The 23,223-nt window shown below is 54.4% G+C and overlaps 1 protein-coding gene across 5 annotated transcripts; it reads right to left on the reverse strand.

Annotated features, from left to right (window-relative positions):
• Nucleotides 1-2,425: 2,425 nt before the first annotated feature.
• Nucleotides 2,426-22,916, reverse strand: CSF1 (colony stimulating factor 1). 5 transcript variants are annotated; one of them, XM_055354321.2, is made up of 9 exons: nt 22,373-22,916; nt 19,052-19,174; nt 17,736-17,798; nt 15,972-16,142; nt 11,423-11,570; nt 9,239-10,263; nt 8,600-8,652; nt 8,226-8,281; nt 2,426-4,560 (listed from the first exon to the last, which is right to left on the reverse strand). In XM_055354321.2, exons 1-8 carry the CDS (start codon nt 22,409-22,411, stop codon nt 8,239-8,241), a joined length of 1,665 nt encoding a protein of 554 aa, XP_055210296.2. In that variant the 5' UTR covers nt 22,412-22,916; the 3' UTR covers nt 2,426-4,560; nt 8,226-8,238. The 5 variants fall into 5 exon arrangements, with proteins under 5 accessions (XP_055210296.2, XP_030857887.3, XP_030857890.1 ...); XM_031002027.3 differs by having other exon boundaries at nt 2,426-7,365; nt 22,373-22,823; XM_031002030.3 differs by having other exon boundaries at nt 9,239-9,369; nt 22,373-22,791.
• Nucleotides 22,917-23,223: the final 307 nt, after the last annotated feature.

Genomic DNA, 23,223 nt, shown 5'->3' on the forward strand with positions numbered 1-23,223 from the left:
GTCTTGAACTCCTGACCTCAGGTAATCAGCCCGCCTTGGCCTCCCAAAGTGCTGGGATTACAGGTGTGAGCCACTGCACCCAGCCACCTGGTTTGTACTCTTAAACTAGTTCTACAGATGAGGAGAAACCTGAGGCTCAGAGAGGTTAAATACTTACTCAAGGTCAAACAGTAAGAGCCAGTGAGAGATTCAAGCCAAGAACCCAATTTCTGTTGTTTTTTGGGTTTTGGTGTTTTTGAGACAGGGTCTTGCTTCATTTCCCAGGCTGAGGTACAGTGGTATGATCTGGGTTGACTGCAGCCTGAACCTTCTGGCTCAAGCTATCCTCCCATCTCAGTCTCCCATGTAGCTGGGAATACTGGTGTGTGCCACCGCATCTGGCTAGTTTTTGTTTGTAGAAATGGGGTCTCATTATGTTGTCCAGGCTGATCTCAAACTCCTGGGCTCAAGTGATCCTCTCACCTCAGCCTCCCTAAAGCGCTGGGGTTACAGGTATAAGCCACCACGCTCAGCCAGTTCTCTGGTTCTTAATTCAAAGCGAATATTGCTCTACAGGTATGATGCTTCCCAAGCAGCCCCTGCAGCACATGAAGCCCAGGAAAGGCCTGCCGAGATTCTCAGGTCTTTCTGGGGGTTCCAGAGAGGCAGCTAAGGGGAAGGGGTCTTTTGCTGTCCTCATCACCAATCCTTGCTTAGAGGCTTTGAAGTGTACATTCCATCCACCACAGCCCAGTGATCAGGAAGGGCTCTAACTAGCCCCATCTCTGTCAGAAGCCAGGAAGACTCCCCTGCTGAAAATCCTTCCACTTGGCCATTGAACAGTAGTTATTAGATACTAATCTCATTTGCTAATACCAATAAGGCCTCTAGAAAAGGCCACCCATTATGTCTGGTCAGAATTTGCATTATGATGCCTCTGTTCATGCTTTAAGTATTAACCTTTGGTACACAGTTACTGAGCACCTACTGTGTGCCAGATACTCTTAGGCGCTAAGGCACTAGGCGCATGTCCCCCTTTAATAAAAGGAGGGATGTAGCAGTGTCTGCCACTGACCATGGCCTGGTGGGACAGACAGACAAACAGGCTCCAAATTCCAAATCTGTAGAAGCACAGGGGAGGAAGGAATTGAACCTGGGTAGGCCTCAGGAGCTTGAGTCAGGCTGGGAAGGCTTCTCAGAGGGGCCTTGAAGGATAAAATGTAACTTTCTTCAAAAATCTTTTCTGTAGCTCTTTTGATAGAAAGGGAAGAGCCATCTTAAGGGAAATGACAAGGGACAGGGTGGCAGGGGTGAGGGCACAGAAAGGGGTGACTGAGACACCTGAACACCTAGCCCCTTGTCAAATTTGCTTGATGCCAATCTTGGCCCTGTATCCTTGGTCCCTAAGCCCAAGGACCTAATCTTTGGGGTAGCACTGTCCAGTAGAATTTCTGGAATGATGCAAATGTTGTATTTCTGTGCTGTCCAACATGGTAGCCACATGTAGTTACTGAGCCCTTGACATGTGGATAGTATAGGTAAGGAACTGAATGTTTACTTTTATTTCATTCTAATTAATTTAAATTTAAATAGCTACCCTACCTGACAGTGCAGCTCTAGATACTTCTTATCCTGGATCACATTGGAATCACCTGAGATGTCTTTTAAAAGTTCTGACATCTGGTGCCTGAGCCTCGCCCCTAAGATTCGATTTTGTTGATCTAGGGTGGGGCTCGGGGATCAGTATTTTTTTTAAACAATCCAGGTGATTCTCCCGGAAGCCAGTGTTGGGAACCACTAATCCAAAGCTGTCTACCACACCCTCAGGGATGGGGAGGCCCCTCTTGTCATAGCTTTGCCCAGGGTGTATGTTTGGGCCTTCAACTCCTCTGGCCCTGCCTAACACCCCTCTCCCCACGGAAAGCCACACCCTCAGTTTCCTCTCCAGCTCCAGTAGGAAGGTCAAGCCCGAATGAGGGCCCTTACACAGACTCCTGGCTCTCCCCTGCTAACCACACTCACTTCCCAGCCTGGAAACAGAATTCATTCACCTCAGAGTCTGCAAGGACCTAGCCAGCAACCTCTGCCCTGGTCAGCAGGGCTCAGCAGTCAAGGAGCCTTATCCTTGCAGGCCCCCGGGGCCCTTGGACAGAGCCCAACCAGCCATTTTCCCAGGCTGGGCTAGGCTGGGCAGGAGCAGGGACCAGTGACCAGGCCTGATGTTTGGCCACTTTCTGCCCAATACGAGCAGATATGCAGATGAATGTGTTTGGGACAGCAATAATACAGGAGGTTTTGGTAACAAGACTGAAACTTGGAGAGAACCTTCCTCCCCTGTGTTTTGTGGAAAAAGGTTCTCTGAGCTGAGGTTCATCCAGCAACTGCTGCCCACCCACCCTGATGTTTGCCACCCACACCCCAAATCAACTTTCCTACGACTCACATGGCAGCTTGTGCACTTCTTTTATTATTAAATATATAAGCAGCTTCCTATCTTTTAAATAGATATTTAAATGACTTTATATAAAATAATTCACCACTTCCAAGTATAAAAACAAAATCTCACAGTGCGTGAGCCAATGTCCTCTCTTGACTTCTCAGAGAACAGAAGGGGTTCCTGAGCAGGTAGCCTGGGGGGACACCAGAGGTGGCTCTGGGGCTCCTCCTGCTCTGATGCCACCAAGTGCTCAAAAAGAGCTTCTGCAGTGGGTTGGATTGCTTTTTTGACCTTTAAAATATTATATGTTTAAGGTAGGGGGATGAAGGGGGAATGCCTTTTTTTTTTCTTCCATTTAAAAATATGTGTTTTCTAGCATCAAATATAGAGGCTGTGACTAGAAGGCTAAGCCCCATATGCAAGTTCACTGCCCTTCCCTAAGCTGTCAGCATCAGGACAGGGAAGGTGGGGCCAGCCGACCCTCACTTTCCTGGGCAGGAAGGGAAAGTCACGGGCCCAGTGGCCAGGTAGGGCAGGGTCTCTTAGTGGAGGACAAACGGCGGCAGGAGAGGAGGCACACAGCAGCACAAAGGAACCCAGGGGCAACTGGCAGCCCTGTCGCTCGTTGCCTAGGCCTCAGAGCCACCACCACAGGCTGGCCACGAAGTGGAGGCCCTCCAGGCATTGGAAGCTGAGGCCTGGCTCTCCTGATTGCTCTCCCACCCTGGCTTGCCTGGTTAGAGGTGATGGTAGAGGGGGTGGGTGAGAGTTGGAGGTCATCACTGCCGACCAAGGTCAGGAGGAAAGAAGGGTGAGAAGTGGATGGGAGCTGGATACCATGCAGGTGGGGCTGAGATGCAGCCCAGTCCAGGGCTCCTGACAGGGATAACCTGCTCAGCCCCAGGTTCCTGTCGGCAGCAGGGAAAGGACACTGGGCTGGGGTTTGGGAGTGCAGACCCTCCCCCAACCTCAGGTGCATACCTATATTTCAAAGGCCCATCTTCAGTCAGAGCTCGCCCTGCAGCCTCTCTGTCTGTGCCCTCCCCTCCCTTGCTCTCTCCCACAAGTCCCTTCCGTCTTGGGAATGTCAAAGTGCAAGATGCAGAAACCTGGGCGAACAACACAGCCTAAAGACCGGCTCTGGCTGGCGGCCCAGGAGGTTCTCCCACCCCACTCCACCCCGGGGAGTCAAAGGCCAGGTCAGGAGAAGGTCAGGGCTGAGGGGCTCCCTCAGTCGACTGGTGAGGCCAGCTCAGTGCAGGAGGCTGGGGAGAGGCTGGAGAGTGGAGGACGGACGGATGCTGGCTCATGGATGGACGGGGGCAGGCTGTTCAGCAGGCAGGTACAGTGTTCACAGTGCAATGGCTTCCTTCATGAGGGGAGCCTCTGCTTGGCCTCCTGGAGAAGCTCTGGCAGGTGCTGGAAGGAGGAGGGGCAGAGGCCAGTGCTTGATCCCCCTCTTGGCACTGGCAGGTCAGGCAGGTCCTGAGGGCAGGGCTGGCCTCCCCTCTGCGCCTGGCAACCAGCACAGGGCACTTAGGTGAGCCGAGGGTGTAGACCCTTTAGGCTGTCAGTGCAGACCAGCAGGTCCAGAGGCCTCCTCTTCCCGTCTCTCAGGCTGCACACCTTTACGGGAAATCAGGCCGACGTTGTCCCGCCCCACGAACTTCAGGCTCCTCTCTCTGGAGACAGGTCCATGCCTGTCCAGGCTGGGATACCTTGGCACCAGGCAGGCCTCTGGGTGCAGGGTTCTTTCACTCCTCAGCGCCCACCCTGCTTTCCCATAAACCACAGGCCGGTGGGTCCCTGGCCTGGGTTCCGGCATGGAAGGGAGTGAGAGGAGGGTGCAGCCCCTGAGGGAAGAGGGTCCTGAGCCGGGCTCACCAGCCTTCCTCAAGCACATGGGAGCCTCCAGGGCTCACAATAAATAGTGGCAGCATGGGGAGCATCCTCTGGCCTCTCTCATTCAGTCAAGGGTCTGCGGGTTGAGACAGAGGGGCCCTAGCCTGGCTGCTTTGGTCCAGTCCTGGCAGGCAGGAGCTCTGGTGGAGGGCAGACCACATTCCAGGAGGATGGCCAGGGAGGGGTGGTGGTGGACGCCCCATAATGTCTCCTCCCACGGAGAGACTGTTCTGTGCGTCCAGCTGTGGGAGAGAAGGAAAGGCTAGTCAGCAGAGTGGGAATGCGGGGAGGGTCGTTGAGGACATGGATTGGGAGGTGTGGCATTCCTGTGGGCTGCTGGCGGTGCTGCAGGCGGGACTTCCTTTCCTCCCTTCCCTGGCCTTTCCAGACACCACAGAGAGACCAGGCGGCTTTCTCTGGCACCAGCCCAGGCCTCTGGCCAAACTGGCCTCACCTCCTACCTCCTCCTAGGGAATCAGGGCCTCAGTGGAAGATAATGGGGCCCGGGAGAGGTCTGGGCAGGGCTGGGAAGAGGGGTTACTGCTCAAGCAGAGGGCTCTGACAAGGAGCGAAGCGGGCACTTGAATGTCTTTTGACCCCTCCTCAGGCAAGGTCATCTCATTGGCCTTGGTCCAGTGAACAAAGGGTGATTCCTGCTAACACTAGCAAAGAAGAATCTTTCATTTCCACTTCCACAGCATTCATCAGAGGGGCATCACATATGATGTTCAAGACAGTAGGGCAGAGCTAGCTGAAGAGGAAGAACTTGGGCCAGAGAGGAAAAGTCTAGAGGCAGTGCCAGGACAAGGAAATTCCCACACTGTCGTTTGGCACGCGACCCCTAAGCAACCCAGCCCCTCCTGGATGGGCTGAGGGCCTTGCCTCCCGCATCATCCATGGGAGTCAGGGCCTTGTCCTCTCCCCCTCCACCCCCATCCTTGTCCTCTTGCCCAGCATCCTCAGGACGCTTTGTTCCCAGAGCAGAAATCCCCTGGACCCCATCCAACAGTTTGACTTTGGACCTTGTGTGGAGCCTCCCTCCCTAACATCCATAGGCCCTACTGGGTAAGGAGGGAAGATGGAACCACAGCCTCTGGCTCCCTGCCCATTCCCATGCTCTAGAGGGAAAGAAGGGGAACCATAAACTGGACATGAGCCATGCTGGGTACAGCCAGGCCACAGGCCCAGCTAGGGCCCAGGAGGGGAGAAGGACCCAGTGGGCGAGTTCCAGCCTGCTGCCCCATCTTCTAGCTGCTTAGGGCTGAGGTGCTGGTGTCTGCATTTCTGTGGCTCTGGGTCCCTATCTCAGTCTCTGCCTCTATGTTTCTCTCTCTCACTTCTCAAATCACAGCAAGCAGTCACTCTAGGGGCTGGCACTCAAATCTCTCCAAGGCCACTGGTGCCTGGCCTGGACACCACCTTAGGGCTGGACCTGCCGGGCCAAGTGGGATCTGGATGTAGCCGCTGCCCCGGATTCCCTCTCCAAGTGAAATCTTGAGGGGGAAGAGGAAAGCTTGGGACCGGCCTGAGAATAAGCAAGTGGGGAAAGGAGGGTGGGCGTGTAGAGGTGTGGGACAGAGGGCCGAGACCACGGCGAGGGGTTTGGGGACAGGTGACCAGTGGGAAGGGTGTTGTGGCACTGAGCCACCAGCAACCAGTTCTGAGGAGGCCTGGGTCATTTCACAGTCTTGCCAGTGCCCCAGCTGACCCACTCACCCATCTTAGCCCACCCCACTGACAAGGTAGACCCCAGGATTCCAGATATGTTGTTACTGCTGGCTCTTGTCTAAATAGGTTCCCCTGGTTTTGAGCATTTGCCAAATTCCCTATCTCTCTAGAAGGGGCCCAGACCTGTCACTCCACACGTGGGAGAGCCCTGCGGCACTGGCTTGCACTTGGTAAAGGGTGTGACTGGAAACTTGACTGGGTCACCCCAGCTAGTCAGCCAACCAGCCAATTAGCCAGGCAATCAGCTAGTCAGTTGCTCAATGGGCTCCCCAAGCAACAGCTGGTCAGTTAGGCAGTTACCAAGATAGTTGGTTGGTTAGTCATTCACCCAGCCAGCTGGTCAGCCAGTCAGTCAGAGTCAGTCAGTTAGCTGGTTAACTGGTCAGCTAGAGGCTGGTCAGTTAGGGACAGCTGGCCAGGGTCAGTCCGTGAGTCAGCCCTGAAGCCAGTCAGTCAACATTTATTGCCTGTTTGGCAAATGTGGAGAGGCTCTCTCTTAGTAGAACCCAAGATGGAAAAAGAAACACAAAAAAAGTGGAAGACAGTCCCTGCCCTCAAGGGGCTTACAATCTTAGGGATGTGGAATGTACAATACATACAAAATAAGATTTTAAAAAATATGAAAACAACATCCAAATAAGTGCAAATTGATATACTATTAGCCAAATACAAAAGAGCAGGAGGGGCATGACTGAAAAGAGCAGTCAGAAGGTTGTGGAGAAGCCAGGAAGGCTTCCTGATGGGCTGGCTGTGGGCTTGGGTGGGAGGGGGAAGAGGTGGGCCAGCTGGGGTTGGCGGGGGGCAGGGGTGAGGAACAATAGGGTCACAGCTACATCAACAACATGGGCAAAGACAACAGCAGGCACTCATCAATGTGCAGGAGGCACAACTGGGAGGGCTATGGAGATGACAGAATTAGGATTTCACACAACTTCAATAGGTTCAGGTGATGGGCAGAAACCAACAAGGTGGCTTTAACAAAGGTGAATATAAACTGCACTTTGGTTAAAAAAGTTAAGTTGTCCAAGTACAGGGTAGAGATGGTCTGGCTTGACAGAAGTTTATGGGAAATGGAACTAGGGGTTTTAATAGACCACAAGCTCAACATATGACAACAGTATGATGCAGTTGTTAAGAAAAAAACTAATGCAATCTTAATCTGCACAAATAGAAGAATACTGTCCATATCAAGGAAGGTAACAGTCCCACTGTACTCTCTCTGAGCTGGTCAGACAACATCTGGAGTACTGTGTCCGGGGCTGGGCGCCACATTTTCAGAGGGACATTGACAAACGAGTGTGTCCAGGATGGTGAGGGGTCTGAAAACCATATCATATAAGGAACGTTTGAGGGACTTGGCCATACTTAGCTTAGATAATTCTCAAAGGGGACATGGATACCTGACTTGAAATATCTGAGGGTTTTCCTGAGAACAGGACGGAGGAGCAGTATGGAGGGGGCAGGGAAGCCAGTTTTGCCTCGCATGAGGAAGACGTTTCTCCCAGTCTGACTGGAAGATGGCATGGGCCGTGGCTAGGCAGGGAACTGGGCTGGATCTGGGAGTGTGTGACAGCCAGCTGGCTGGCTCCCTGTCGGGGACATGGAGAGGGGCAGTCCCTTTGGGGTGGGAACCAGGGCCAAATGACCCCTGAGAGCCCTTCCAAGACTCAGGTTCTATGTCAACATGATCCTAAAAGCAAGGAAGCAGAACTGACATCAGCTGGGGAGGAGGGTTAACTGGTGCGGGGGTGGCGATCTGGCAAGCAGCTGCTGTCGGAGGGGCTTGTCAGCCAAGCCAAGAATATAGGGCTTGCAGTGGCTGCCACACAGAGCTACTGAAGATTCTCCAGGAGGGTAAAGACCTTATAAAGGCCACATTTGAAAAAGGGGGCTTTAGTTGCTCTGAGGTCAAAGGTGGCAGCAACACTAGAAGCCCAATGCAGAGGTAATAGTCCCTGGCCTCAGCGGGGGTGGATGGAATGGAGGGGCGGGGGGATAGCTGAGGACCTGGAAAGGAGAGGGTGGCTGGACCTGGCTGGCGATGTATGGAAAGGGAACTGGAGAGAGGCATGGGAGTCAGTGTGGGGGCCTCAGGGGAATTGGTGTCACCAACAGGTGAGCGTGACTGGAAAAGGGTATAGGTAAGTTTTAGGAGTGGAGATCAAAATCAGAATCTTACCTTAGAATTCCCTCTACACTGGCAGTTCCACCTGTCTGTCATCCTGAGTCAGGGGGCTGCAGGCAGAGCACAGGGCTGGCATTAGACATCAGCAGGAGCAGGGGAATAAGGGGACTCCGTAAATTTACCCCTAAGCCCCAGACATGCTCTAGGCCCTCTCAGATTGAAAAGACCCAGAACTGTCTAACTCTACGGAGAAATCAGGAAAAAGCCCAGATATCTGGGAAAGGACAGAGGCCCATCTTCTCTCCCCCATCCTGTTCTGCAGCTCCATTTCCTCAGAGCAAGCAGGAGAGCCCCACCACCACGAAGAGGGGAAACAGATCCCAAGCCAGACCCCCAGTGCCTCCCAGAGCCCCACCTCAAGCTCTCACCTGCCCTCTGGCTGCTCCAAGGGAGAATCCGCTCTCTGAGGCTCTTGATGGCTCTGAGGACAGGAAAGAGCATCTCACTGAGGAGCTGGGGGAGTGTTGGGGGGGCGGTGGCCCATCCCCAGTAAGGGCTGCCCCAGGTATTTATGAGAGAGTTGCAAGAGTCCTCCCAACTGCCCAAAAGTGGGGATCAGCCAGAGGCCCAAGGGAGATTTGTGAGGTCTCTCTGCTGATGGTGTCCCCTCTCCTCTCCCCACACCCTTGCAGGCTGTTCCCTATGGGTCCTCCTGCCCCAGGCTCTGCAGAGCTTCCAGTGTACACCCGCCCTGACACGCTCACACAGCATTGCTCTCCTCCTCCAGCTCCCTGCCCGTCTGGATGTCATCCTGCTGTCAGCCCATGAATATTCTCTCCCGCTCCCTTCTGCTCCAGTCCCTTCCCATTGACCTTATAGCTTGAGCCTTCCCAGTTCTCGAAGTAATCCTCCATTTCCACCTCTCATCCTCTGTGCTGAGCCAGCCCCTATCTCTCTGTGTCTGAAGAACTCAGGCCGCACCCAAGCTGTCCCCCGACCTGCACCCCCGCCAGGCTCTGCCCCTGCCCTAAGGGACGTGCTCTTCTTCCTCATGGGGATCTGCTCACCCGCCGCCTCCACCTGTAGAACAAGAGGCCTCCGACGGCCAGCAAGACCAGGATGACACTGGGCACCAGCAGGTGGAAGACAGACTCCTGGAGCTGCGGGCTGGAGGATCCCTCGGACTGCCTCTCATGGCCTGTGTCAGTCAAAGGAACGGAGTTAAAACGGGGCAGGGGCCTGGCTGCCCCTTCACTTGCTGGTCCTCCTTCTGGCTCTGCGGGGCTCCTCCGATCCCTGGTGCTCCTCCTGCCCTCCAGCTCCCCAAGGGGCAGCACGCTGCCCGAGGAGTGGCTTCTGGAAAGCTGTGGCTGAGCAGAGAGGGTGGAGGGGTTGCTGAGGCCCTGGGGGCGCAGTGATGAGATCCTGGGAGAGCCTGGCTCCGGAGGGTCTCTGAGCAGGGCAGATGGATGGTCTGTCTTCTGGGGGGTGTGATTCCAGTCCTGGCCAGTGGGCCTCACGGGGCCCACCCTGGGCAAGGCGGTACCAGTTACATCTGCCGGCTGTTGGCCCTTTGCTGATGCAGGGAGTGGAGAAGATGCTGAGAGGAAGTTGCTGGGTCTGGCGGGCTCTGTCTGCATGCTGCCCCCTCCTGGCCTGGAGGGGGAAAGCTCTGTCCCTTGGGGTACGGGAATCTCACTGGCCTCTCCAGAGGCTTCTTCTGGGACCCAACTAGTGCCCACTGCAGAGTCAAGAATATCCTCCATCCCGGGGTTGAAGGCCCCGACAGAGGGGCGAGGCTGTGGTGAGCCACCGATGGTGCTGTCCTTGACAACTGGGGTCTCTGGCGGCTCAAGGCTCTGGCAGGTGCTCCTGGGTGGCCGCTGCTTGGCACTGCCTGGATCCACTGTGTGCAGGGGCTGCTCACCAGGCAAGAGGGAGCTGCCCTCAGTTCCCTCAGAGTCCTCCCAGGTCAAGCCAGCCACAGGGGCCACAGAAGGGGCGAGGGGCTGATGAGGGGAGACAGAGGCCGGGTCACTGCTAGGGATGGCTTTGGGGTACAGGCAGTTGCAATCAGGCTTGGTCACCACATCTGAAAGAACCACAGAGAGAAGGAGAGAGAAAGATGGGGAGGAGATAGAGTCACTAGCCTCCAGCACAGCTTTCCCAGAGCGGGGCGAGAGGGGAATGTGAGTCTGGGGGGCCCTCATCTCCTAGCTCAGCCCTGGGGCTGAGAAGAGGATGGGACTAGAGTGGGTGCTCATGACACAGGGAAGGTGCTGTATGCAAGGTCTCATGAGCAGTGACAAAGAGCAGGGTTGAGATGCACACACTGGGGGTTGGAGAGAAGGAAGATAAGAGAACAGCCCATGCAGAGGTTCCCACTGGCCACAGGCCAAGCTAGGGGTGAGCAGCAGTCAGGTCAGGAGGTTGAACAGTTGCCTTCCAGACCAATACAAGACAACTTCAAGCCCCAGAGACACTGGTTTCATGCATAGCCAGGAGCCACACAGCCACAGCCACAGGCAGGAACAGGCTGGGGCTAGAATGCAGCCAAGGCTTGAGGCCTTGGGATTGAAGCAACGAGACTGGACTTGGCCACTGGCAGGTTGCAGGGCCCTAGACCCTGCCTTGGGAAGCAAGGTTGAATGTAGGAGGGCACGTGTGGCACGAGACGCAGAGACGAGGACACGCAGTGTACACATGTATGCAGCTGAGCCAGCCCTGGGAGTTCCAATGATGCTCAGACTTCAAATCCAGCCTTGTCCCTTGAGGAAACACCCAAGGCATCCTGGGGACTTCTGGAGCCAGGGTATCATGGTGATTCGCAGCAGAGCTCCTGGAGCAAGGGCCCTGACTCCCAGATGGGTGTCAGCTGTCTCCACAGAACCCCCCACACGTTCAGCCAGCCTGCAGAGCCAGTGGGGAAAGCTTCCATACCTACAGGGCTCCCAAGACAGGCTCCCATTTCCACTCCCTAATCTCAAGGCACCAGCGTGATCCTTCTTGACGCTGCCACATGCAGACATATGTAGGTGTGCATGCACACACATGTCAGAAAAGACATGTGCCCAGGACCAGAGGTACGTGAAGCCACATATGTACACAGAACAAGCACATTCATGCACACGGGAACACGAGTAGCAGCCAGGCTGCCTCCCCAGGGGTCCCCCCAGCTTCACATCTCACCTCCCAATCCCCATTCCATATGCTACCACCCCCACACACTTGCTGGCCCCTGCCATGCTTACCTTGGCTGGAGCATTCAGCAAAGCTGTTGTTGCAGTTCTTGCTGAAAATATTCCAGTCCTTGTCAAGGAGATTCTTTGTTTCATTAAAGACATTCTTGACCTTCTCCAGCAACTGGAGAGGTGTCTCATAGAAAGTTCGGACGCAGGCCTGGAAGGAGATCGGGGCCCCCTTTTGTGAGCATGACCATTGGCCCCATGTCTCCACCTTATTTGTCAAATTCCCTTGGCCTTTCTCACATCTGTCTTCTTTTTCCCTTTTGTTTCCTCGCTCCCCTTTCCCCTGGTTTGCAGCAGAATGAGTCCTGAGGTTATGAGATATGTCATTTATTCACAGACCCATTCAACATATGTTTATGTGCCAGGCATATGGTAATTACCTGGGAATCATGCAACGAACAAGAGAGAGGTGGTTTCTGGCTGAGTTGGACACTGAGTCCAGCAATCCAGCAGGGACTAAACACATTGTTACAAGTGCAATGAGTCCTATGAATAAGTACTGGGCCATCCGATGGTGTGCAACAAGGGGAACTAAACAAGTGTTCAGGGAGAATTTCCCCAAGGAATCAACTAAAAGATGAGCAAGAGAAACCAGGAAAGAGATGGGATCCCAGAGAGCTGTCCAGGCTGCGAGAACAGACCGTGCAAAAGTCCTGAGGCAAGAAAATGCATGAAAAGCCCAAAGACTAAAAGAAGGCTGGTGTGGCTGCAGCACTACCATCTAGGAGGAGCGTGGCAAGAGACGCACATGGAGAGAGGTTAGCAAGGGCCAGGTCTTGAGGGCCTCGTGGGCCAAGACCAGAACTTTTAGTTTTGTCCACAGAGCAAAGGGAAAACATCTGAAGGGGTGTTAGGGGTGGGCAGTGGCATGGTAAGAGTCGAGTTTGAGAAAAATCATTGAGCTGTGGTGTGGAGAAGGGAACGGGGCAGCCGCCAGGCATATGGGTCCTTTGCTGGCATTGGTGTGTCTTGGAGGGAGGGCTGAGGAGGTCCCAGCCCTGTCTTCTGTGCTGCTCAAGGGGCCCCGGCTTCCTACACCCACTGGAGCTCTGAGAAGCTGCATCATCCTGGGTCTTCTCCCACCTCTCGAGCTGCTCTTTCTGTCTCCTTACCAAGCTCCCCTTCTCCTCCTGATGTCCAAATGCTGCCATCCCTCAGGGTTCACTCCCGGGCCCACCTCTCCTTTCACACAAGGCCATGCCATGCATGCTCACAGCTTCATCCAGGGCCTAACTGCCATTGAATCACAGATACCAAGTTTTTCCTTAAACTGAGCTTCACAGGGAAGAAACATGGGCTTTTCTAGGCTGTGAAGTCCTTGAAGGCATTGCCGCATCCCCCTGGCCTATGCACAGTCAGCCCTTAAGAAATGTTTACCAGATAGGCCAGGTGCGGTGGCTCACGCCTGTAATCCCAGCATCTTGGGAGGCCGAGGCAGGCTGATCACGAGGTCAGGAGTTCGAGATCAGCCTGACCAACATGGTGAAACCTTGTCTTTACTAAAAAGACAAAAATTAGCCAGGCATGGTGGCACGTGCCTGTAATCCCAGCTAAAAAGACAAAAATTAGCTGGGCATGGTGGTGCGTGCCTGTAATCCCAGCTACTCGGGAGGCTGAGGCAGGAGAATTGCTTGAACCCGGGAGGCAAAGGTTGCAGTGAGCTGAGATGGCACTACTGCACTCCAGCCTGGGAGACAGAGTGAGACTCCGGCAGTTTACTTGGTCACTGCCACCTAGCTGGTAAGTGATGGAGCTGAGCCCAGTCTTCTCATTCATACGTCTATCTGGTAAACATTTTTTTTTTTTTTTTTTTTTGGGATGGAGTCTCACTCTCACTCTCCCTCAGGAGCTCTGAATCCCTCCCACTGTCTTCTCCGGAGACTTGCTGGGAGCTAGCTCCTCCAGCTTCACCCACCCTCTCTCTTGGAGCCTGCCCCTCAGCATTCACACCTGTCTACAAGTGAATATCCAAGGGGGTCATAATCATCAGTGGGACAGCTGCTTAAGATGCAGATTCCTGGGTTCAGTCATTTATTTATTTATTTATTTATTTATTTATTTATTTATTTATTTATTTATTTTGAGATGGAGTTTCGATCTCGGCTCACTGCAACCTCCGCCACCCTGGTTCAAGCGATTCTACTGCCTCAGCCTCCCGAGTAGCTGAGATTACAGGCATGCGCCACCACCACCTGCTAATTTTTGTATTTTTAGTAGAGATGGGGTTTCGCCCTGTTGGGCAGGCTGGTCTTGAACTCCTGACCTCAGGTGATCCACTGTCTCGGCCTCCCAAAGTGCCAGGATTAGAGGCATGAACCACCGCGCCCGGCCCTGGAGCCACTCTTAAACCCAGTGTATCAGACTCTCTAGGGGTGTGTCCTAGGAATATGCATTTTCAACACATTCCCCAAGTGATTCTTAGGAATCTTAATGTTGGAAAACCACAGATTTAATACCTCTCTTATTAAAAATGTTTTCCTGGCCAGGCACAGTAACTCACATTTGTAATCCCAGCACTCTGGGAGGCCAAGGCAGACAGATTGCTTGAGCCTGGGAGTTTGAGACCAGCCTGGGCAACATTGCGAAACCCTATCTCTACAAAAAATAGCTGGGCATAGTGGGGTGTGCCTGTTGTCCCAGCTACTCAGGAGACTGAAGTCAGAGGATCAATTGAGCCTGGGAGGTTGGGCTGCAGTGAGTCGTGATTGCGCCGCTGAACTTCAGCTTGGGTGACAGAATGAGACCCTGTCTCAAAACAACAATGACGACAAAAACAGAACAAAGAGTCCTCCCTCAATTACACACTCCCTCCAGCTACATCTCTTTTCCTGCCCCCATTCGGATCCAAGTTCTTCCACAGTGGTGTCTCTACTTCCTCTCTTTCTATTCACCCTGATCCAGCATGTGTGACACGTTGCCAAATCCAATGGACAATTTTAGCCCTCACCTTGCTTGATTTCTCAACCCTCTTTTATGAATTTCCATCCCTTATCCATCTTGGAATGCAGTGCCTCGACTCTGCACTCTCCCTCTTTTCCTCCCACCTTCAGGCTGCCCCTTGCCAGGTCCCCCGTCCTCTGCTTGCCCTCCAAATGCTGGGTTCCTGGGCCTGCTTCTCTTATCACAGTGGCAGTGCTGTCCAGTCCCATGGCTTCACAGATAAGCCAAACCGAACCCCCATGCCTCATAGATCTGTGCATTGCCAGTCACACTCAAGACCCGCACACCTAGCTGCCTGCTCGACGTCTCCACTCACCATTTCACGAGCACCTCACGTCTGCTGTGCCCCAGACTGAACTGTTTTCCCTCAAACCTGCTCTGCCCATGGATCATCCCCATTTCAGCATCATTGGAATATCCAGGTGCTCAAGACAAAAACCATCCTTGGCTTTTTCTTTCCCTCAGCTTCTCACATCCACTGCACGTACCAAGTCCTGTTGATTCTGCCTCTAAACCCACAGGAACATGTCCAGTCCACTTGCCTCCACCTTCACTGTCCCACCCTGGTCCAAGCCGCCAATGTGTCTAGCCTGGACTCACACCTTCTGCTGGTCTCCCAGCCTCCATTCCTGCCCCCTGTGGTCTATCCTCCACATAGCAACCAGGTCAGTCTTATAACCTGAGATTAAGCCACATGCCTGTTCACGACAGCTTCCCTCACCCTTAAGACAAAATCCCACATCTCTAAAACCACACGTGATCTGGCTCCTGACTTCTCTCCTCCCCCTCCTTCACTTCCCATGCTCTGGCCATGCTGATAACCCTTTGGGTCCCTGAATGTGCACTTTCCTGTTTGCTTACCTTAGGGCTTTGTGCATAGCTTTTCCTGTTCCAGAATGTTCTTCTAGCCTCACTGCTTTCAACTCTTACTCATCTTTGGAGCTCAAATCAATATTTGCTTACTCAGAAGCCTTTCTTGTCTCTGCTTCCCCAACTCCATGGAAGTCTGAGTTCCCTGTTGCTCTCCTTGAGCCCTTCAGGTTCTTGTTCCCAGCTCACTCCTCCACCTCCTTTGGGTCATCTCATCCCTGGTTTACTCTTCTCCAGTGCTGTTATTGCCATGCTACATGTTGTATATTTTACTTACATATTTTGTTAACTGTCTCACTACCACTACCACCCCCCCAAATGTAAGTTCCAGGAATGTGGGGATTTTTGTCTGTTTTCATCACAGCTGTTTCCTGGTGTCTAGAACAGTATCTGGTACACAATAGACACACAATAACTGCTTGCTGTTGGAATGAACAGTCCTTATAGTTTGTAATTCTATTTACTGGTGTCATGGTTTGTTTAACAGCTGCCAAGCTCACTTGACTATAAGCTGCATGGGGTGGGACCATGTATTTGTTGCTCATGATGACATCGTCAGGGCCCAGCATGATCCCTCCTGCCTCCTGCCTGGTAAAGGTTGGTGGGATGACAAATAAATGAGAGTGAGCAAGCAATGGCGTGAGGCGAGGTGAGCGAATGTACTCTGTGCCTGTGGATAGAGCAGCGCCTCCACAGCCACCCTCTGCCCTCACTCAGTGCTCCAGGCCTCAGGGCTTCCTACCTTGTCATGCTCTTCATAATCCTTGGTGAAGCAGCTCTTCAGCCTCAAAGACAGTTCCTGCAGCTGCACAATGGCGATGGCATTGGGGGTGTTATCTCTGAAGCGCATGGTGTCCTCCATTATGTCTTGTACCAGGAGAAATGCCTTCTTAAGGTAGCACACTGGATCTTTCTGAAAAACAGGAACCTGGAGCTTATGGCCTGGCCATTGTGGCCTGGGAACCCCCAACCCCAGGCAGATGGAGGGTTGCAGCTTGCTCTCCCCCTTCCCCCAGGGGAGGGACCACACCATGCCAGCAACGAGGAGAATGCCGCCCTCAGCTTGCCTGTCTTTCTCTCTCTTTGGGATCTAGCGCTACTGGAGACTGGGCTAGAGTGAAGGAAATGTGGATTCTGATTAGAGAGTTCTCTGGGTTTCTGGAATATGAGGCTTTAATCACGATGGATGTATATAGGGAAGGTGGGCTCCAGGCAACCTTCCCCTGCCTTTCTTTCTGTCTTCCTCTTGTCTTGCTTTCACAAATATCTTTTACCATATGGCCCCTTCAAATCCTCCAGGACATAGGGGTGCTGAAGACTATCTCATGGTCCAAAGAATAACCTCTGTGTTTTGTCTCCCTAAAGAGATGGTAGTTGCCTTGAAGACCCACTCTGCTTTAGCTCTCTACCCCCAGCATCTAGTCCAGTAGGTTCCTAGCAAATGCTAGTTCAGGCATGAGTGCTAGAGCAAGCGAGTGAGTGAATAAAATACTGAGGCTATTCTTTGGACCATGAGGTGATCTCCAGTCCTAACAGAGATGCATATGGGTCAGGTGTGTGGAAGCTCAGAGACAGGGGCAACTTCTGGGTATCAAGGCAGTTTTGCATGAGGCATAAAGATGAATAGATGTGGAATAATGATTGGGGGGCAGGTGGAAAGGCATGACAGTAATTGGAAAGAGCTTGTGCAAAGATGGGAGGCAGGAAGAAGCAGGGAATGGGGAGGTGGTATAGAGGCTTGTGTGGTGGAGAATGGCTAGACCTGGTGTAACTCAGACTAGACAACCTTGGCTTTCTTCTGGAGTGATGGGGGCCCTGATGTTTTTGGGAGAGGGAGGTAAAGGCAGCAGGTTGGCGTTTCAGAAAATTTCCCCCGGTGGTAAGATGAGGAGTGAACTAGAAGCAGGGAGACCAGTTAGGAGGCTCTTGAAATTGTCCAAGCAACTGATTGAGGGGTGAAGGTGGGGATGGAGGAGACAGAACCCAGAGATGCTGAGAGGCAGAACCAGCAGCACTTGGTGGCTGGTTGGGTGTGGGGCAAGTCCAGGAAGGGCTGGACTGCCTCCCTGCCTGCTGGTTGGCCTGGTGAAGAGAAGTGACATCCTTAAGCAAAGCATGTGACCTGGAAGAAGTATTGATTTGCCTCAAGCCCTACAGCCAACCTTCCTGGATTCAAATCAGGCCTCTAGCACCTACTAGCTATGCTCCTTTCACCTCTCTGTGGATAATAAACTGTATTTGTGTACCACATAGTGGTACTGTCAGAACTACATTAGCAAAGTGCTTGGTACCTAGTGAGCGCTTGTTATGTATCAGGCCAGGAGAAGGGAATGGCAGGGGACTTGAGCCCCGGATCCTGGCACCACAGAGTTGAGCACCCATGGATCCTCACACTCTCACCCTTTCCAGCGGTAGGCATTCTGCCGCTTTCATGCTCCCCCACACACCCCACCCTGGGAGTTGCATGCAGGCTGGTGCATGGATTTTGTAAACAGCCATCACTCACCAACTGTTCCTGGTCTACAAACTCAAAGGTAATTTGGCACGAGGTCTCCATCTGACTGTCAATCTGTAAGAGAGAGCAGGCCAACGATTGCAGGGTAACCTACAGCTCAACTCAGCCTTCAGCCTTCTTCAAAACGGGGACCTTAGCTTCTGAGTGGATTGGGGTTTGAACTTCATCCCTGCCAACCACACGTGGAAAGACAGAGTCAAGTCTAGGAGAAGATCAGTGCCTTCCAGATGCCCAGGGGAAGGCTGTAGAAGAACAAGAAGTCTCTTCTTTCCTTCTACCACCCCACGAAATCTGACAAATGCCCGTTTGTTTTAAGGAGGAGATGTCTATAGAAGAATATAGGATATAATCTTCCCTGGAGGTAGTGAGCACCCTGTCATGGTAGGAATTCAAGCAGAGGCTGGACAAGCTCTGGGGATTGAACACCTGTAGGGGTTGGAGCTGGATGCCCTTAAAGCCCTCTTTAGCCCCAGAGCAGCAGTTCTGGGTTTTAAGCCTCAGAGAATGCTGGGGCTCTTGGTCTACCTTGGATTGCTACAGCAACTACATACAGGAGAAGTAGTGCTGGGGCAAGAGAGGCGGAAGGCACAGCCCACAGGCCCCAAGCTCAGGGCCCTGGAGCTGGCCTTAGCCAGTGATGCCCCACCCTGCCTGGCTGGCCAGAGGGATGGTAAATTCCCACTGATCAGGATAGCAGCCATGACAGCAACCTGATTCTGCCTGGCTGGACCACGTATGGGTCTGATTAGAATGAGATACAGGCTCCATCATGGCCCAGATGAGCAGGCCATCCCAGCCTCAGGGTATGGGCAAGAGCCAGGGAAGTGAGTGTGGAAGGCTGGGAGTTAGGCAAGCGCTTCCCCTCCAAATCTGGGTGGGGCTCTGATGCCAGACTGGCGCCACATATGAGAGTCCAGGAGCTAGACGCAACATCTGGACACAGCAGGCCGCCTGGGCTAGCTTCCCAGAGGAGGCATCCCACTGAGGGACAGCAGACCTCAGAAGCCTTTTCAGAATCAGTGGTTGATGTTCCTGGGCAATCACTAACCCACGCAAGCAGCTGGAAGCCCACAGCATCCACTGCCTGCAGGGCAGTCAGAGAGGGCTTCAGAGCTGGGGAGACCAGAGGCCCTAACTTTGGGAAGGTTAGTGAAGGGTATCACTGGTGGAGCTAGTGGGAACCACAAGCAATGTCCCGCACTGCCCTATTTTCCTGCCTGCAACTGCTCTCTTTGACCTGCTCCCTGGCTCCTGCCTTCATTTCCCCAGTGGGGAGAAGGTAGAATACAGCATGGCCACACACTCACCAGCCGCTGCAGAGACTGCAGGTGTCCACTCCCAATCATGTGGCTACAGTACTCCGACACCTCCTCGGTGATACTCCTGCTCGCCAGGAGACAGACCAACAACAGCAGGGAGCCCAGCCATGTCTGTGACAGAGAGGGTGTCATTTCTCCCCAGGTCTCACTCTCCCCAGTTATCCCCATGCCCTGCTCAAAGCAGAAAAACAAAGGCCTCATATCTACAATGCTACAGGCTCTGCCCCTTACCTCGGGATACAGCATCCCTCAAATCCAGCTTTCCCAGGATTTCTAGCAGCCACAGCACAACCTTCTTCTCCCATGAAAACAACCCAGATGTCACCTTCTACAAGAAGCCTTCCCAGATTAAGCCAGCCAAACCTAACTACACATTGAACTAATACTGACACAGATGGTGTGCCTACCAGCCTAAATTTTAATGACACAGGAAACTCGAGAGCAGGACTTGCATCTACCCATTTTTTTCTGTCTCTGCAACATCAACACTGAGCCAAGCACTTTTTGAACTGCCCTCAAGTTCATGTTCATGCACCGGCTTTCAGATGGCAAGCCAGAGACAGCTCCCCTGGGCCCAGCATTTCCTCCCACCTGGTTCCATGCAGATCTGGCTCTGCCACTGGAAAAACTGTGGGATCAAACTCAGTTTCACTGGAACTCATCCCTTGCCAGAGACATCTTGGAGCCCTGGGTGTGTGTTTCAAAAGGAGCCCAGCTGATTAATCAGAGGCACCAGTGCCAATAATGGGCCATCCCTTGCCTGGCACCTGCCTATTTGAGCACCATCAGGCTTTGCCTCCAGCCAGCCACCTCTTATCATGGCGGGGAAGTTTTCTGAGACCCCTCTTCTCTCCCAGCACCTACCTGGCCCAGTAGCTGCTCAGCCCCAGAGTGATGGGACTGGCTCCTGATGCCCTGTCTTTCCCCTTCCTTCCTCTCTTCCTTCTCTTCACTGGGGTCTCCTCATCCCTACCCCTGGCCCTAGGTCTCTCCTTCTTCAGCCAAAAGCAGACAGACTCTTGGGCTTTCTTTCTCCAGCTTGAGGTCGCCTCCTGAGAGCTCCCAAGCCTCCTGGCGGCTGATGCCCCCAGATTCAGGGAAATGCTGGCAGGGTAGGGTGAGGGTTGACACTATCCTGGACTCTGGGTTTTGCCTCAATAATCCAGATGTTGAGACAAATACTGCAAATAAGTTGCTCACTGGAAAAACACAACAAGGCTATGAAACAGCCCACAACAATGTGCTAATCTACATATCACCAAAAGCCCAAATGCTTGCCAGCTCTTCTGGGGAGGAGAAGGCAGCTCTGGCTGGGTGACCAGGGAGACTGCAGAGAGCAGGGACCTCAGTGAGGCCTTGAAAGATGGGGAGAAGCTGATGGCAGGAGAGGGGTGGGAGCCATGGAAGGAAGAGCCAAAGGATAGTTTAATATCACTCAGCACAGGGACTGTGAGGGTCCTGGCTGATCTGAGGGAGGGGAAGTGTGGAAGAGGGGGACGGCAGTCACGGGGGCTGGGGGGACTTCAGGCTCTGTTGGGGAGGTTGCCCTGGGTGGGAACAATGGCCCAGGTACTCAGAAACCTTAGGTTCAGGAATGATTGGAGGAAACTGGGCCACTAGACGGTGTATCTACCCCAGACTGGCTGCCACTCAAGGTCTGGAGTGAATGGTATGGATGAAAGGGACCGCTCAGGAAGACAACCTCCCTGGAGGAGAGCAAGGTGGGAGCAATGCTTAACCCCAAGGGCTGTCTGGCTTTGATGACATTTGAGGCATCAGTGTGGGGAAAGTGCAGCCACTACATGAGAGGCTGACTTCGAAGGTGGCCAAAGGGGATACCCCTGGACCTGGGGCCTCCATTCTGCCTCAGGAGGATCTGGACAGACAGTGGGGGGTTAACACTCTGGCTTGCATCTGGCTGGGCAGGCTCTCCTCTGACTGCCTCTTCCTCCCACCCCTAGCCCTGGCTTCTGCCTGGGGAGCAGCCCTCAAAAGGAATCTCTGCTGCAGGCTCAGAGATGCTAGGACACCTCAGTCCAGCTGTCCAGCCTCCTCTGCCACCTATCCTATTCCATTTCATCTTCCCCCTCAACAAGGCCTCTGGAGAGACCTGGCAGAACCGGGCCCTTGGACTTCCCCTGTCTAAACACAGCCCCCCTTGTCTTTCTCTTCTTTCCTCATGGTCTCCCCTTCAGCCCCGAAGCTTTGCTTTCTGCCTATGGCTAACCCTTCTCCCTTCCCCTCTCAACTCTATCTCCTCTCTCTCAGTGAGGCACTTTCTTTCTGTGGACCCACTCTTCCCTTTCTCTCTCACCTCACCTGCAACCCGTTCTCCTCTACCCCCAAATAATTTTCTGCTCTTTTTCCCCCAGGTTTCCCCTCTCATTTTCTTCCAGGACTCCTCAGAAGCAAATCTGTTATGAGCCCACTGACTGGTCATGAACAGTGCCACCCTCACTTTCTATGGCTGCATCTGCTACCGCCACAGTTGGGGCAGGGCGTCCCTTACGCAGTCAGGAGCAGACCCTGCCCCTGGACACAGCTCTGCAACACCAAACCCTCTTTCCATTTTCCTCAAGCACTGCAAACCACCATAAACCACCACAAAGCCCAGAATCTCCCCAACCGATGAAACCAGAATTTGCAGGAAAAAGAGATTCTGAGCTAGCCCCAAGCAGCCCCGGGGGTGGGGGGCTGTTTGCCGGCTGTTGCCGTCCCCCACCCCACCCCCCAAAACAGCCACCCAAGTCCTCCGTAGCTCCTGCCTGTGGGCTGGAACAAGCAGTGGCTTGCCCCTCTCCGTCCCTCTGCCAGCAAGTCCCTGGCGTTCTATAAGCTGGTTGACCCCCTGAACTTTCCCTGCCCAGAAGCGCCCACTCCTCAGCAGGGCCTTGGAAGCACGTGTGTGGCCGATGAGGAAGGTGCCCACCGGGGAGGGCACACACTCAGCGCGCAGCCACTCCGCCCGTGCCTTGGTGGTGGCGGGTAGGGAGAGAGGCAGGGCACCCTGGCTAAGCGGGGGCTCCTGCCTGCAGGTGGCTCAGTGTTCCCCTCCGTGCAATGGGGTGAGCAGCCCTCCGTTTCCCAGGGAAGCCTGGCAGTCCCGGTGCAGCTGCAGGGCCGCCACCGGCCTCCGCCCTGGCGCCAGGGCCCAGTCCGTGCGCAAAGGCGGTTCGTCCGCGGCGGGAACGCCGGGCCAGTGCAGCCGGCGCGCCCAGGCTGTCGGCTCCGAGGGGCCGCTCCCGGCCGCCTGGCCGCCGAGCCCCCGCCCCAGCCCGTCCCGGGCCCAGCGCCGCGGCCGTCGCTTACCGTGGGAGGGCAGCGCCCGGCGGCGCCCGGCGCGGTCATACGGGCAGCTGGGTCCCGGCCGGGCGCGTCGGCCGCCCTCGCTCGCTCGCTCGCTCGCTCGCTGGCTGCTGCGGAGTGGGCGCCCCGGCCGAGGGCCGCACCGCTGTCCCGGGATGCGGAGAGCGGCTCTGGCGCCGAGAGGACCCAGGCAAACTTTCACTTTCCCCGGGCCGAGCCTCACTGGCCAGCCCTCGGCACAGCCTTTTAAGAGAGGACTGGGGGGCATGTGGTTTATGGGAAATCACCCTGGCCAGGCGCCAGACACACACATACACACACACACACACGCACTGACACAGACACACACACTCCAGAGGCCCACTCAGCCGCCTTCCCCCGCCTCCCCTCCCCCACCCGCCGGCCGGCCAGCCCCGCTCGCGCGTCTTCCTAGTCACCCTCTGTCTTCTGCGCTGCACTTCCAAGCCTTCAGCAAACGAGCGCGGGCTCCACCGCGTCCCCACCCTGCCTTCCCCTCGCCCTCTGCGGACCGACCCTTTCCTTCCGCGCTCTCCAGGCTGATCCAGTGCTAGAGCTCTATGATCCTCCCAAGGGACTTTCCCTCCAGGCCTGAAAATCCCCAGATCTTAGCAGAAAACGGACCGAGAGCAGGGACAAGCACTGGGAAGGGAGGGAAATCCTTTGAAGACGCCCCCACCCCATTCTCGGGTGCCGAAAGGAGTCCAGTGTTACTTGCTCCCTCGTGGAGCCTGAGTCAGCAGGTTTGCCGGCAGCCCCCTTCTTCCTCTGCAGCCCCCAAGCAGCCCGCCCAGCTTCAAGTCCCATTCTGGGAAGGAGGCCAGCTACCTGGCCAG

The sequence above is a fragment of the Gorilla gorilla genome, chromosome 1 (genome assembly GCF_029281585.2).
Source record: "Gorilla gorilla gorilla isolate KB3781 chromosome 1, NHGRI_mGorGor1-v2.1_pri, whole genome shotgun sequence".
NCBI lineage: Eukaryota > Metazoa > Chordata > Mammalia > Primates > Hominidae > Gorilla > Gorilla gorilla.